This window comes from Myotis lucifugus, unplaced genomic scaffold, assembly GCF_000147115.1.
Source record: "Myotis lucifugus unplaced genomic scaffold, Myoluc2.0 scaffold_2, whole genome shotgun sequence".
Taxonomy (NCBI): Eukaryota; Metazoa; Chordata; class Mammalia; order Chiroptera; family Vespertilionidae; genus Myotis; species Myotis lucifugus.
The window spans coordinates 29,828,652-29,841,759 of record NW_005871050.1 but is presented as its reverse complement, the minus strand read 5'-3'; the positions used below and the strand labels follow the sequence as shown (position 1 = coordinate 29,841,759).

Below are 13,108 nucleotides of genomic sequence, written 5' to 3'. Positions count from 1 at the left end.
TGTTCAGTAGCTGATTATTGCTTTTTATTCTTGTAGGATCTTGGGCCCAGTTTCCTGCTCCTCTCCAGAAACAGTGTTTTATGTGGAGTTTTTTTTAAACCTGGATCCAAAAGGAGCAAGTTTTCTGTCTCTCCCCTAGAATAGTTTGGATAGTGTATGGGGCTGAATTTCTGACCGCCAGTAACACTTGATTGTTTTCTGCATACCTGAACCACTGAAATGGGCTCTTTTTGTACTCCTGCTTTGTCCCCAGTCATGTTTGTGTGCTTCTGGTTAAGGACTGTGAAAAAGAACTTGGCAGTGAGTGTATTAGTGCCAGGGATGCCAGATATTCCAAACTACTGACACCTTAGCCCATTAAGAATTTAAGAATTCATTAAAATTTCAGTTGATTTCTTTTCACCTGCTGTCAGCCACCTCTGTCTCCATACTTGCCAAAGGTGAAACAGCACATATGTCCCACACTAAGGGGTGGTCACTCTTTGAGATTCAGTTTATCACAGTTCTCTGATAGGCTCAAGAAATGGTATGTTTTTGTTGATTATCTATATTTTTATCATTGTTTAATTATGGGTGACATGCTTTTTATATCCTAAATGGAAATGGAACTGGTGCATACTAATAATGTATATATGGATATTATTTTTGTTTTCTTTGTTACTAAATATGCTTTAGGAAGAAGCAAATGGTTTTTAAAACATACTTGTCGAGAATTTATTTTTATATAATGGTTTTTAAATTTTTCCATTTAAATTTTTATTTTTATTTTTTTTAATATATTTTATTGATTTTTTACAGAGAGGAAGGGAGAGAGATAGAGAGTTAGAAACATCAATGAGAGAGAAACATCGATCAGCTGCCTCCTGCACATCTCCTACTGGGGATGTGCCCGCAACCCCAGGTACATGCCCTTGACCGGAATCGAACCTGGGACCCTTCAGTCCGCAGGCCAACGCTCTATCCACTGAGCCAAACCGGTTTCAGCTAAATTTTTATTTTTCAAATTATTCTTTAATATCATATTTTATCATACATAAAACGACTTTTTCTGTATGCACTTCTTTGTATTTTATACATGTATAGATTCATATGATCTCTACGACAGTCAGAATACAGAAGAGTTCCATCACCTCCAGGACTTCCTGTGCTATCCTTATATAGTTACACCCTCCCCTTACCTGTAACCCTTGACAGACACCATGATCATGTCAACATCACTATACTTTTCTTTTCATCATACAGTATTGTGATAAACACACCCTAGGTGACGCACCCCCTTGTATAATTCCCTCTCCTTAAGTAATAGCAGGACCTATGACCTGTTTCTAATCATTAGAATTTGGCTAAAATAATGAGATGCCACTCACTATCATAATTCATGTTATATAAGACTAATTTACGTGATATTAGATGCAGAACCACGTAAGAATTTTCTACATTCCAGTGACTCCTAATACATAGCTATTACAAATTAATTCACTCATTCATCAGCACTCATTTATAGGACATTTTTTTTATTAAAATGAGGTAGTTGCAGTGTATCTTAATGATTAAGAACATGGACTCTAGAGTCAAATACCTGTAAAAGTTCATTAGCCTCTGTAATACCTCATCTATAAAGTGGGAATATTCATAATACCCACTTAAAAAGATTTTATGAGTATCAAAGGAGATTATGTATACAGAGCACTTGGCACAATGCCTTCCACACAATACAGAGCACTTTTGGCTTCTATTGTTGTCATTACTATTCATAATATTACTGTTATGCAGAATGAATCAGTTATGGGGGCTCTCTTCCATAAAATTACCACATGGTATTAAATGAGATAATATGTCAAGTACTTGGAATAGTGTCTGGCACGTAAAAAACTTTTATATTTATTAGATATTATTATAACTATAATTATTACCTGTCTTCATTATAATAATAGTAGTGTATTAGCACTTATTCTTAGTTATTCTCCTCCTCCTTCTACAAAACAGTAAAATATAAAATATTATATAAGGAATTAATGTTTTCCTTTGCATTTTGTTTTGGAAATAGTGAGGTAGTGTAGCATTTCCTGATTTATGTGCAACATAAAAAATAAATAAAATAAATAGAGGACTGTATTCTTAATATAATGACCATACTTTGTGTGCATTTATTTTTTTTTCAAACATGCCAAATGAAAAGACAGAATGAGAAATATTACATTATAAAATATATAATTGAATATGTCTCTTTATTTAACTAAAGCCATATTTTATACTGGCCTAATAATTCTCTTGAATGCATGTAGTAATAACCTGAAAGCTTTGAAAATATTAATAAGAATTATATTTTTGTTTATGATTGTACGATGAACTCTTTTGTTCTGCTAGAAGAGAGACTGGAAAACACAGTGACTCAAGTAAGATAGAAGTTTACTTTTTCACTAAGTTAAAGTTATTGAAATGAGGTAGTACCATTATTCAAGGGTTAAGGTACTTCCATACCTTCCTTTTTAAAAAAATCCTCATCCAAGGATACTTTTTTTTAATTGATTTTAGAGAGAGAGGAAAAAAATTGATGTGAGAGGAGAACACCAATTGGTTGCCTCCTGTATGTGCCCCAATTGGAGATTGAACCCGCAACCTAGGTATATGCCATGATTGGGAATCGAACCTTCAACCTCTTGGTGTACTGGATAATGCTCCAGCCAACCGAGTCACTTGGACAGGGTGTAAATTATATTCTTTATCTAAGTCACTTAGTCCATAATGGCTCTCTGAATTATATCATGGTCAAGTTCTAGGGGAAAAGCAAAGGAAAGAGGGAAAGTGGAAAAAGCTACAAGGTGGCTGTCTAACCCCTTCTTAGATACCTTCTCTAAATCTTCACACCTATTTTTCTTACAGTCTTTGGTAAGAAATTACATTACATGGCCATAGCTTACAGTAGGGGAGTCTGGGAAAAATAACATTTTAAGAGTTTACATAGTCAACCTGAGTGCAGCTGTGGTTCTTATAATGAAGAAGAATGCAAAGAGTAGATTTAGGGTCAGCAACTAAAAGTTTCTACTCTCCTAGTCATTATAAATATGATACATAGTGATGAAAAGCATTAATCATGTAACAGAAGTCTATAAAAGATGGAAAGGGGAAAGTTCCTGTAGAGAGAATGCTATGTGTTCATTCTCCTCTTGAGTCACAGGAAAACTACCTTCCCCAGCCTCTATGGCAGTTTTAGCTAGTTGACTGTGACCAGCAGTAAAATTTTCCATTCCTGGCCCCTAAAAGGTTCCACAGGATTCTCCAACACCCCTCTTTATAAGATTGCTAGCCAGGTACAAAGAATGCAATGGAGGACTTCCAGGCCAAAGAAGATGGTAGAGCTGTAGAATTGAAGAAGTTTGAGTCTCTTAATGACTGTTTGGAACAGAGAACCTTTGCCTTTTCTGACCACTTGATGAAGTACATTGAACTTTGACATCAGCAAAACAATCTTTTATGGTTGAACCTCTGAGATTTATGGGTTATTTATTGCATAAAACATCGCATATAATTACTAGAGCCCTTACTAATACACCAGCCTAGAGATGATCTTCATTATTTATTGGTATTTATTATTCCAATATTAATGCTTATATAAAGACTAAATTAGGCCTGGTGCATAAAATTCGTGCACAGGGGGAGGGGTGTGTGTCCCTTAGCCCAGCCTGCACCCTCTCAATCTGGGACCCTCAGGCCTAAACGGGCAGTTGGACATCCCTCTCACAATCCAGGACTGCTGGGTCCCAATTGCTCGCCTCCCTGCCTGCCTGATTGCCCCTAACTGCTTCTGCCTCCCAGCCTGATCAACCCCTAACCACTCCCCTGCCAGCCTGATCAAAGCCTAACTGTTCCCCTGCCGGCCCGATTGCCCCCAACTGTCCTCCCCTGCAGGCCTGGTCCCTCCCAACTGCCCTCCCCTGCAGGCCTGGTCCCCCCCCAACTACCCTTCCCTGCTGGCCTGGTTGCCCCCAACTGCCCTCCCCTGCTGGCCTGATCACCCACAGCTGTCCTCCCCTGCTGGCCATCTTGTGGTGGCCATCTTGTATCCACATGGGGGCGGCCATCTTTGATCACATGGGGCGGCCATCTTGTGTGTTGGAGTGATGGTCAATTTGCATATTACTCTTTATTATATAGGATAGATTTTTTACTCTATATATGTATATATGTATAATAACATATATTATATATATTATATAATACACAGGTACTTCATCCCCAAATATTTTCATTACCAAAATTAGCACTAATGGTATTTAAAATTGGCTTTCTAAGTTAAATCAGAAATCTAAGTTTAAATTTAACATGGTAGAATTTTAATGAACAAAATTTGCAAAATTTATTTTAGACATACATATAAACAAAGGTGTGTAAATTTTTAAAAATTAATTTCCTACATTGAATTGCCTGAGTGGAAAATGCCAACAAAACATAAGAAGAAGGAATTACTAATTTTTAAAAAAATATATTTTATTGATTTTTTACAGAGAGGAAGGGAGAGGGATAGAGAGCTAGAAACATCGATGAGAGAGCAACATCAATCAGCTGCCTCCTGCACACCTCCTACTGGGTATGTGCCTGCAACCAAGGTACATGCCCTTGGCTGGAATCAAACTTGGGACCCTTCAGTCCACAGGCCGACACTCTATCCACTGAGCCAAACCGGTTAGGGCGGAATTACTAATTATTGATGAGGGTATGTGAAATGTGTACTTTATTGCCAAACCAGTAATTTTCAGCCTTTAGTTAGAAACATCCAAGTTTGTGAAGAAATCTGTGAAACGTTCCTGAAGCATTTAAGAGACGAAATGAATAAAAGGAGAGACTATCATGTACTGGGAACATAAAAAAAATTACAAATAAGTAGTTATTCATAAAATAATGTACATTTTTAGTGCAATCCCAATCAACAGTCTTAGTGAGCTATTTTAATGAAGCATGTGCAACTGGGTTTTAAATTTACCTGCAGAGGTAAAATGCCAGATAAGGCAAGGAAAAATATGGAAGGAATATTTTAAACTAGATTTTTATTTTTTAATAAAGGAATTTGCTACCACTTTTTACCAGGAAGTTACACATTCTAAGGGTCTGAATGGAAATTAAACAGACACTTGTTGCCATTTTACTTTTAACTTCCTTAAGGAACATTTTCTACCCTTTAACACTTCAGCAGTTTAACTTGGCTGTTGTCCCTCCTCCAACTCAGGGAGAGGCCTTCTGTCTTCCCCATCACAGGGAGGAGGCGGAGCATTCTCTCAGAAGCATTCTTGGTGGAGGGACTGCATTTCAGGAGGCTCCAGCTGACAAAAAGCTTCAAGGTAATGACTGTCTTAAATCTAGTTCTTTTTCAGGGACTTCTCAGGGCCCAAGAGTAAAGATGAGAAAAATAGGAATGGTGGTCTTAAAGTGGTGAGAACAGTGTGTGGTTTTAAAAGAATTTCTGGCATTTTGAAGGAATTAATCCTTTAGCATTTCTGTATCTCCCAATGCATTAAAAATCTACAATGGGAGAAGAAGTGATCAGATTACAGCCTCTATATTAAGATTTCAGTGCAGTATAGCCATTCATGCTAATTTATTGACTTGGCATTCCATGCTTATGTTGCTGGAATTTTGTTGCTACTTGAATTTTTAAGCATTTTTACTTTACACAGAAAATGATGGATAAAATATGTGACAGCATGGGAGAGAATACTCTTATGAATTGATAGAAAGGCTATATGTCACCTGTATATGAACATGGAAAGGGGAACAGATATGTAGTTGATTGGAGACACTTGTACATACATATGCATATATATGTGTGATTAGAAAAAAACCTGGGAGAAAATAAACTCCCATGTTAGTCAGCATTTCTCAGTGGTCAGGTTAGCCCATTGCAGCATCTTTAGAGTATATTTCCCCATGATTATTTTTATAACCATGAAAGAAAAGTGAAGCTGAAACAACATATCCATTTTGTTTAAAACACATAAGCATTCATAGACATATGCAGATGTGCAAACATCCTCCTTTTGGGTTTTTTTGCCAATAGTGGACATTTTCCTGGACCTGATCAAGTGTGTAGCCTAATTGCTGTGTTGGCTACAGCCCTGCATGTGTCCTTGCAACTCATTCTTTCAAATCACAGGTATGGCTTTGGTCAACAAGAATCATTTTTCTATATATTTTAAGAGTGAGATAGAGAAAGAACTTGGTTTATTTCTATAAGCAGTTTTTAAAACATTGTATGGAATGATATAACCATACAGTAGAATATTATGTATCTGGAGAATAGAAATATGTAGTGATTTGAAATGTCTGATAAGTAGTATAAAGTGAAAAAATGAAATTTTAACATAGCATTTATTATATGATATCACTTAAAAATAAATGTGTATGTTAGTAAAACATAGGTATGCTACTACAGTATATGCAACCAAATCTGGGAGCACATATCTGCCACACTATTAATGGGATCATTTGTGTAGCTGGAGAAACAGAGCTAGCTTTACTACTATTTAAAATAGTATTAATATATACTTATTTATTTACTTGGTTTACATCATTAGGTAAAATACTGAGATGAAATGTTGTAAATGTGGGAAAAATATAAAGTAATTCATAAAAATCATGTGGGAAATATTTACATAGGATGATGTTCAAAATATGTTCTTAATTGAGATCTGATGTTGGTTTGAAAATATTTATTCCTATATGCAAACAATTCTGATATTATAGAAAATATTCACAGTGATTATTTGTAGAGTTGTACTTTATTTTGTATATATCTCTCTGCACCTTTTCAATTTTTAATAAGCTTCTGGATATTTTTAATAATCACAAATATTGTAATTGAAGACATTATGACCCTGTTATAATCTGACAAAGCAAAAGCCTTGAACTTAGAATAGAAAATTCTAGAAGCCTGGGGAGGCTTCTGACTGGCTAAATGTAGTTCATTCGCTTCTCATAAAAAGGATCTGATCATGATTGAAGCCCTGCCTATGCCTCCCGTGGAGGCTGCAGTTCTGATTCTGGTCACAAGATGGGGCTTCCCAGGTTTACTACATTTTCTTCAGGCAACCATTTTTATGAAAGTGGGAAACAAAGCAATGAAACATATTTTTGTATTAGTGGACTATGAGACAGCATGTAGAGTATTATTAAAATTCCAATGAAAAAATTATTTTGCAAAGAAGGAAAAATCCACATATTGATTGATGTGCAGATTCTAGCAAAATCTATAGTCTTGTTCATAATAGACACAAGGCAATTTGTTACTTCCCTTCTCTCTTACCCCCAGCTCACAGTTTTCTAGTCATAAAGATCATCTCACATTAACCAAATAAACTGTGTCACAAATAGAATTTAAAAATAAAATGAAGGAAAATAAATATGGCATCTATATCACAGATGAGATTTTATCTCATTCCTGTGTTTCAGAATGGCATGCCTTCTAAAGTTTGGGCAGGAAAGTTTCAATATTTTTTTTCATTTTTTTTGGTTTGAATTTCTATCTCCTTTTGTGTAGCCTTTCTTTTTTTCAAGTGAGAATCAAGACAACCGGGCCACAAGACCAGATCCTCTATGACACATTTGACACTGGCTAAGGCTCTTCCCATTTCACAAAATATTTCACATTAAAAACTTGTTGAGAACTTGAGTTAGAATTTGTTTTGCTTCCTTCTCTGCAGCATAATATTTTAACACTCACACTCACACGGAGATGTTTTTATTGGCTTTTTTCAGAGAGAGAGGAAAGGGGAGAGAGAGAGAGAAATATTGATCAGCTGCCTTTCTTACAGTATCAAACCTGCAACCTAGGCATGTACCCTGACTGGGAATCAGACCCACAATCTTTTAGTGTACAGTTCAATACTCCAACCAACTGAGCCACCCAGCCAGGGCTGCAGCCATAGCATTTTTAATTAGAAGCTATATTTCATACTAAAACCATGTTAGATTGAAAATTTGAAGTATAATTTATTTTGTTCTCTGTTCTATAGCCATAATATTGTGTAATTAAAAATCATCACTTCTATCCCAGTTGGTGTGACTCAGTGATTAAATGTTGACCTGTGAACCAGGAGGTCACTGTTCTATTCCAGGTCAGAGTACTTGCTTGGATTGTGGGTTCGATCTCCAGTAGGGGCCATACAGAAGGCAGCCTATCAATGATTCTCTCTTCATTGGCATTTCTATCTCTCTATCCTTCTCTGAAATCAATAAAAATATATATTTTTAAAAATAAAAATAAAAGTTATCAATTCTAGTTTGTGAGAAGAATCTCATGTTGAGCCACTATGAAGAAATTGTGCAAGAGGATATTCAGATTTCTACCTGAGTTTTACACACCTTACTCTCAATAAATCTTTGCTAACTATCCTACCCAATTAGTAAACATAGCAACCATTCTGAATCTCTGCCTTCTAAGCTCATGCTTTTAACAAGGTCATGTGTTATTGTCTGGGCCGAGGAGATGCATACTTTGCTTGCTTTGGGTAAATAGGAAAGTATTTATACTTTAAAAATTATAAAACCGTGTCTTTATCCAGAACAATGATTCTAAAGTTCTTGAACAAGTTGCAATAGAAGCACTTGAGAACTTAGAAATACAAAATGTTGGATCCTATTTAGAATCTTCTGAATAAAACTTTCAGGATAAGGCCTAGAAATAGTTTTATGAAGACCTCTAGATGATTCTGATGCATGCAAAGTTTGGAGTCCTACTGCCTTAGGTATAACAGTAGAGACATAAATGCCCCAAAGGAGGTAATAACATAAATAGAGTCCCTGACTTACCACTACAACCTTTCCCACCTCTGCCAGCAAGTACACTGATTCAGTCCTTAATAATCAAGTGCAAAATTGTAAGGACAAGTTCTTGAATTTGAGGTATTATAAACCACTTCTTCAATTTTATCCTCACTTTACATTATGCTGCATTTTCCCCTCCATATCATGCCCCACTGAGAATTATTCTTTCTTTTATCTCTATTTGTAATCGCTCACCTTCCACTTTGGCAAAATAATCTTGTTTGCTGATAATTTTCTTCTTTTTCCTTTTCCCTATTGCAGTATCTCTCATATTGTCCCATTTAAGCAACGGGCTCAAGCATCCTTGGGAAATTCTGCTGGAAGAGAACAGACCAAAAAAGCTATAAACACTTGGTAATTCTAAGACAAAGGAGATTTTGGTGAGAGTGTTGTTTTGGGTAGGAACTGCCTTAATATTGACAAGAATAGTCATTATCCTCAGTCTCTGATAGTAAACAAATCTAAGTCATAATGGATGCTGAGTATGTCTTATGCAATTGGAAAGACCAGTTATGGCCAGCAAAAGTTTTGTCCAGATGTGAGACTTCATCAAACAGTAAGAGAAAAAAGACATTTTCCCTAGAAGTTCAAATACTCTCAGTAAATGAAAAAATTAAAGTGGAAAGCAAGGAAACAAAGATCCTAAATAAATCTCAAATTGAAGCCATTGCCTCCTCACTAGCAGCACAGTCAGAGGGCAGTTATCCACCTAGAGAGGAAACAGCTTATGCAAGGTCACTAAAAATGGCACTGGGTATTCTGAATAAGAGAACAAATTTGAATCAATCAAGCAGTTCAGATGAAGAAGAGACCACTACACTGTCTCAAAATGTACCACAAAAGCTTTCTAATTCACCCCCTCGTAAAAAGTATCGGAAGCCTAAAGGAAACTTATCGAAGTGTCTCGAAGAACGTGAAATTCCAACATTTCTGTTAGTATCTTCAGAGAGTGATGATTCCTTGTATGATGATAAATCACAAGTGCATGCAACCGTTGATACTATTCCAAGTGAGATGGAAACAAAATCATCACAAAACTCCAGCTGGTGCCAAATTTTCCCTCCACTTTCAGAAGAGGATGAAAAGGAGAGCAAGAAAAAGATTGACATCCCAACAATTATGCCTTTGGGTTCTACAATCAAAGAGGAAGGTGCTTATGTTAAAGAAGAGAAGTTCACTCCAACTTCACCACCAGATATCTTCATTGTGCCAAAAAGTTTGAAAGAGGAGCCAGAAGATCTCTGCCCAAAGACACTGGCCATTTCCTCTGAATGCTCTGCCTTCTTAGAGAATATTGAGGATCCTGGAGAGGGTCCCTCGAATTCATGCTTAGATACAAGCCAGAATCAACCTGTAGAATCAGAGACAGGTGCTCTGGCATCCCCCAGTTATTGTTCATTGGAATGTCAGGTTTCATTTAGTGCCTCTAACCGTGTCAGGGATTGTTCACTCCGTGGGAATAATGAAAGAAGTGGCCAGAATCCGGATTTTGAGGAACACGGAGAAGAACTCCAAGCTTCTGATAAGTCAGTGCCTCTAAATCCTGTTGATACTTCTGTACTAGATGACGACGAGGAAGACGAAGTACTTCCACCAGTTGTTTTTCATTATGAGCCACGTTCATTTGAAGCAGGAATGATAGTCTGGTTTAAATATAAAAAATATCCATTTTGGCCAGCCATAGTGAAAAGCATCAGGAGAAAAGAGAAAAAAGCAAGTGTGATTTTTGTTGAGGCAAACATGAATCGTGAAAAGAGAGGCATTAGAGTGCTTTTGAGAAGATTAAAAAAATTTGATTGTAAAGAGAAACAAGCACTAGTGGATAAAGCCAGGGAGGATTACAGTGAAAGTATTGACTGGTGCATCTCACTGATTTGTGACTACAGAGTTAGACTAGGTTGTGGTTCTTTTACAGGCTCTTTCCTTGAGTATTATGCTGCTGACATTAGTTATCCAATCAGGAAAGTAATCAGACAAGATACCTTCAGGAACTTATTTCCAAAGCTGCATAATGAAGATTCTATGGAACCGATGGCCATGACTTCCCAGACCAAAAGAATGTCCTTCAAAAAAATTCTCCCTGACCGAATGAAGTCGGCTCGGGACCGAGCCAACAGGAATCTAGTGGACTTCATTGTGAATGCAAAAGGAGCAGAAAACCATCTTCTGTCCATTTTAAATGGCACAAAAGCATCCAGGTGGCTGAAATCATTTTTGAAAGCAAAGAGGTTCACTCCCTGTATTGAAACATACTTTGAAGATGAAGATCAGTTGGATGAGGTAGTGCAATATTTACAAGAAATCTACAAAAAAATCAACGAAAGAATGCTAGCTCGGATAAGAGATGATAAAATTAAATTTATCCTAGAAGTTCTTCTGCCAGAAGCAATCATTTGTTCAATTTCTGCTGTTGATGGATTAGATTACCAGGAAGCTGAAGCAAAGTATCTAAAAGGACCATCTCTAGGATACAGGGAAAGAGAGTTATTTGATTCAAAAATCCTAGTTGAAAAGAGACGGAAGCCATCAACAAAACAAGCTCACTAAATCACCTGCATGTCCAAATCCTAACAGGGAGCTTTCATAGATATTAGTTTTAAAAATCCCCCTAACATATTTTCCAGAAATGGGAGGCTTTAGGTAATATGTTCAGGTTTTGTTGTGTGTGGTTTTTTGGCATCTCTATGATCTGTCAATATTACTACATCAACATTTTCTTTCTTACGCTTCTTTAAAGTCACTTTTATTATATTTCAGCAGTTCTACTATCTCACACATTTTTAGAATTCATAATTCCTAAATAATTTTTAAGAGAAAGTACTATTTTGTTTTTTGACATCTTTGTGTCTATGCTGTATAGTTAAATACAGGGTACACAATCATTTGCATATGAAATTTGCACTAGTATTAGATAGTAAGCGAGATGATTAGAAAAAAAGTCTAAGGAACATTGATTATATTATATATTTTTGCTTAGTTTTTATAAAATATTGGGTTTCTCCTAAGATAGTTGAATTATTTTTTCTGCCATGCCTATTTATTTTTGGAAAAAAATATCTGAGACATAGAACCAAAGATAGAGATGCTTTGCTATATATTATTACTAACTGTAATTGCTTTTGCAAGAAAATCTGGAATTCAAAAATAAAGTAAGTGGATTACCTGCATGCAGTCTATATGTGTGAGAATAACATCTCAGCATGCAGAAAATAATTTTGGCAGCCTGGAACAGGATTGTTCATTCTACACTTCCTTGAAATTCCATTTGTGGAGTGTCTATTATTCAATAAGTCAGTGGTTTCTTAAACAGACAGGCTTTTGGCTGTCATCATATCTAACAGTATCTGTATCTAAATATAGCCATCTGACCACATGTGGAAGACAGCTAGAGTCATTGTATTCATAGTCTGGCTACTCTAGAGTATGAGTCCAGGCTGACTGCTTAAGAACCCATCTAGTTTGTTATAAACTGTAGAAAATGCAAGCATTTTGTTCTGACTATAGTATCTCTAAATATATAGTCATTTGTTTCAAACCAAACACTCTGTATATTAGTAAAATAGTTCCAGTTGGTTCCAACAATATAAATACCAACTGGTAAGTCATTCCAGGCTAAAACAAAGAGTAGATGGACCAGAATCTGTGAGTTTGGAAATGAGTCATAGAAAAGGCCTCCATTTGGCCAAATGTGACAATTATCCAAATATATTTAAAAGTACACAGCTGACAGTTGAAGTCTGAAACCAATGAAAAGCTTATTCTAACTTGAAATAAGACTTTAGTGAAAATAAATGTTATAAGGGCTACTTTATTTTGGAAACTTGACATAAAAATAAACACTAAAGGCTTAACATGAACTTGTCTGCATTTTTATTCTTAGAGTGAGACAACTGTTACTCTTGGGCTTTTGTTATATGTTTTCATGGCCACATATTTATGTAAAATTTTCAAAATTTTGATGTTTCATTTGTAATAAAACCATTAAATCTTTCATTTTGAATATTCACTTCATCATACTTCAGATCGTGTAGTTACATAACTGGTGTTTCTCTGTTTGGAATTTTGCTTGTTGTAGTTGTCTTCATTTTAATGCTTGTTATACATAATCTTATCATTCTAAATAAATATTCACTTTCATGTTTGATTTTGTATTATTTTAAAATAAAGCCTTCCAAATTGCATAAGCTTTAGATTCCATAGAACCTTCTCTTGGTCTGCCTGATAAAGACCAAGACTGCTTTAACATAACTGTATCAATCCACATAACTTCCTTATGATCTTGAGGAGTATT

At 35.8% G+C, this 13,108-nt stretch overlaps 1 protein-coding gene across 1 annotated transcript; it reads left to right on the top strand.

The window, feature by feature from the left end:
• The first annotated feature begins 9,288 nt into the window (after positions 1–9,288).
• Positions 9,289–11,364, top strand: MUM1L1 (MUM1 like 1). Its single transcript, XM_023756903.1, has one exon. The coding sequence runs from the start codon at positions 9,289–9,291 to the stop codon at positions 11,362–11,364; it is 2,076 nt and encodes a 691-aa protein (XP_023612671.1).
• Positions 11,365–13,108: the final 1,744 nt, after the last annotated feature.

Excerpts from the sequence above, each read along its gene's own strand:
- MUM1L1 (XM_023756903.1), top strand. The coding sequence starts at position 9,289 with ATGGATGCTGAGTATGTCTTATGCAATTGGAAAGACCAGTTATGGCCA.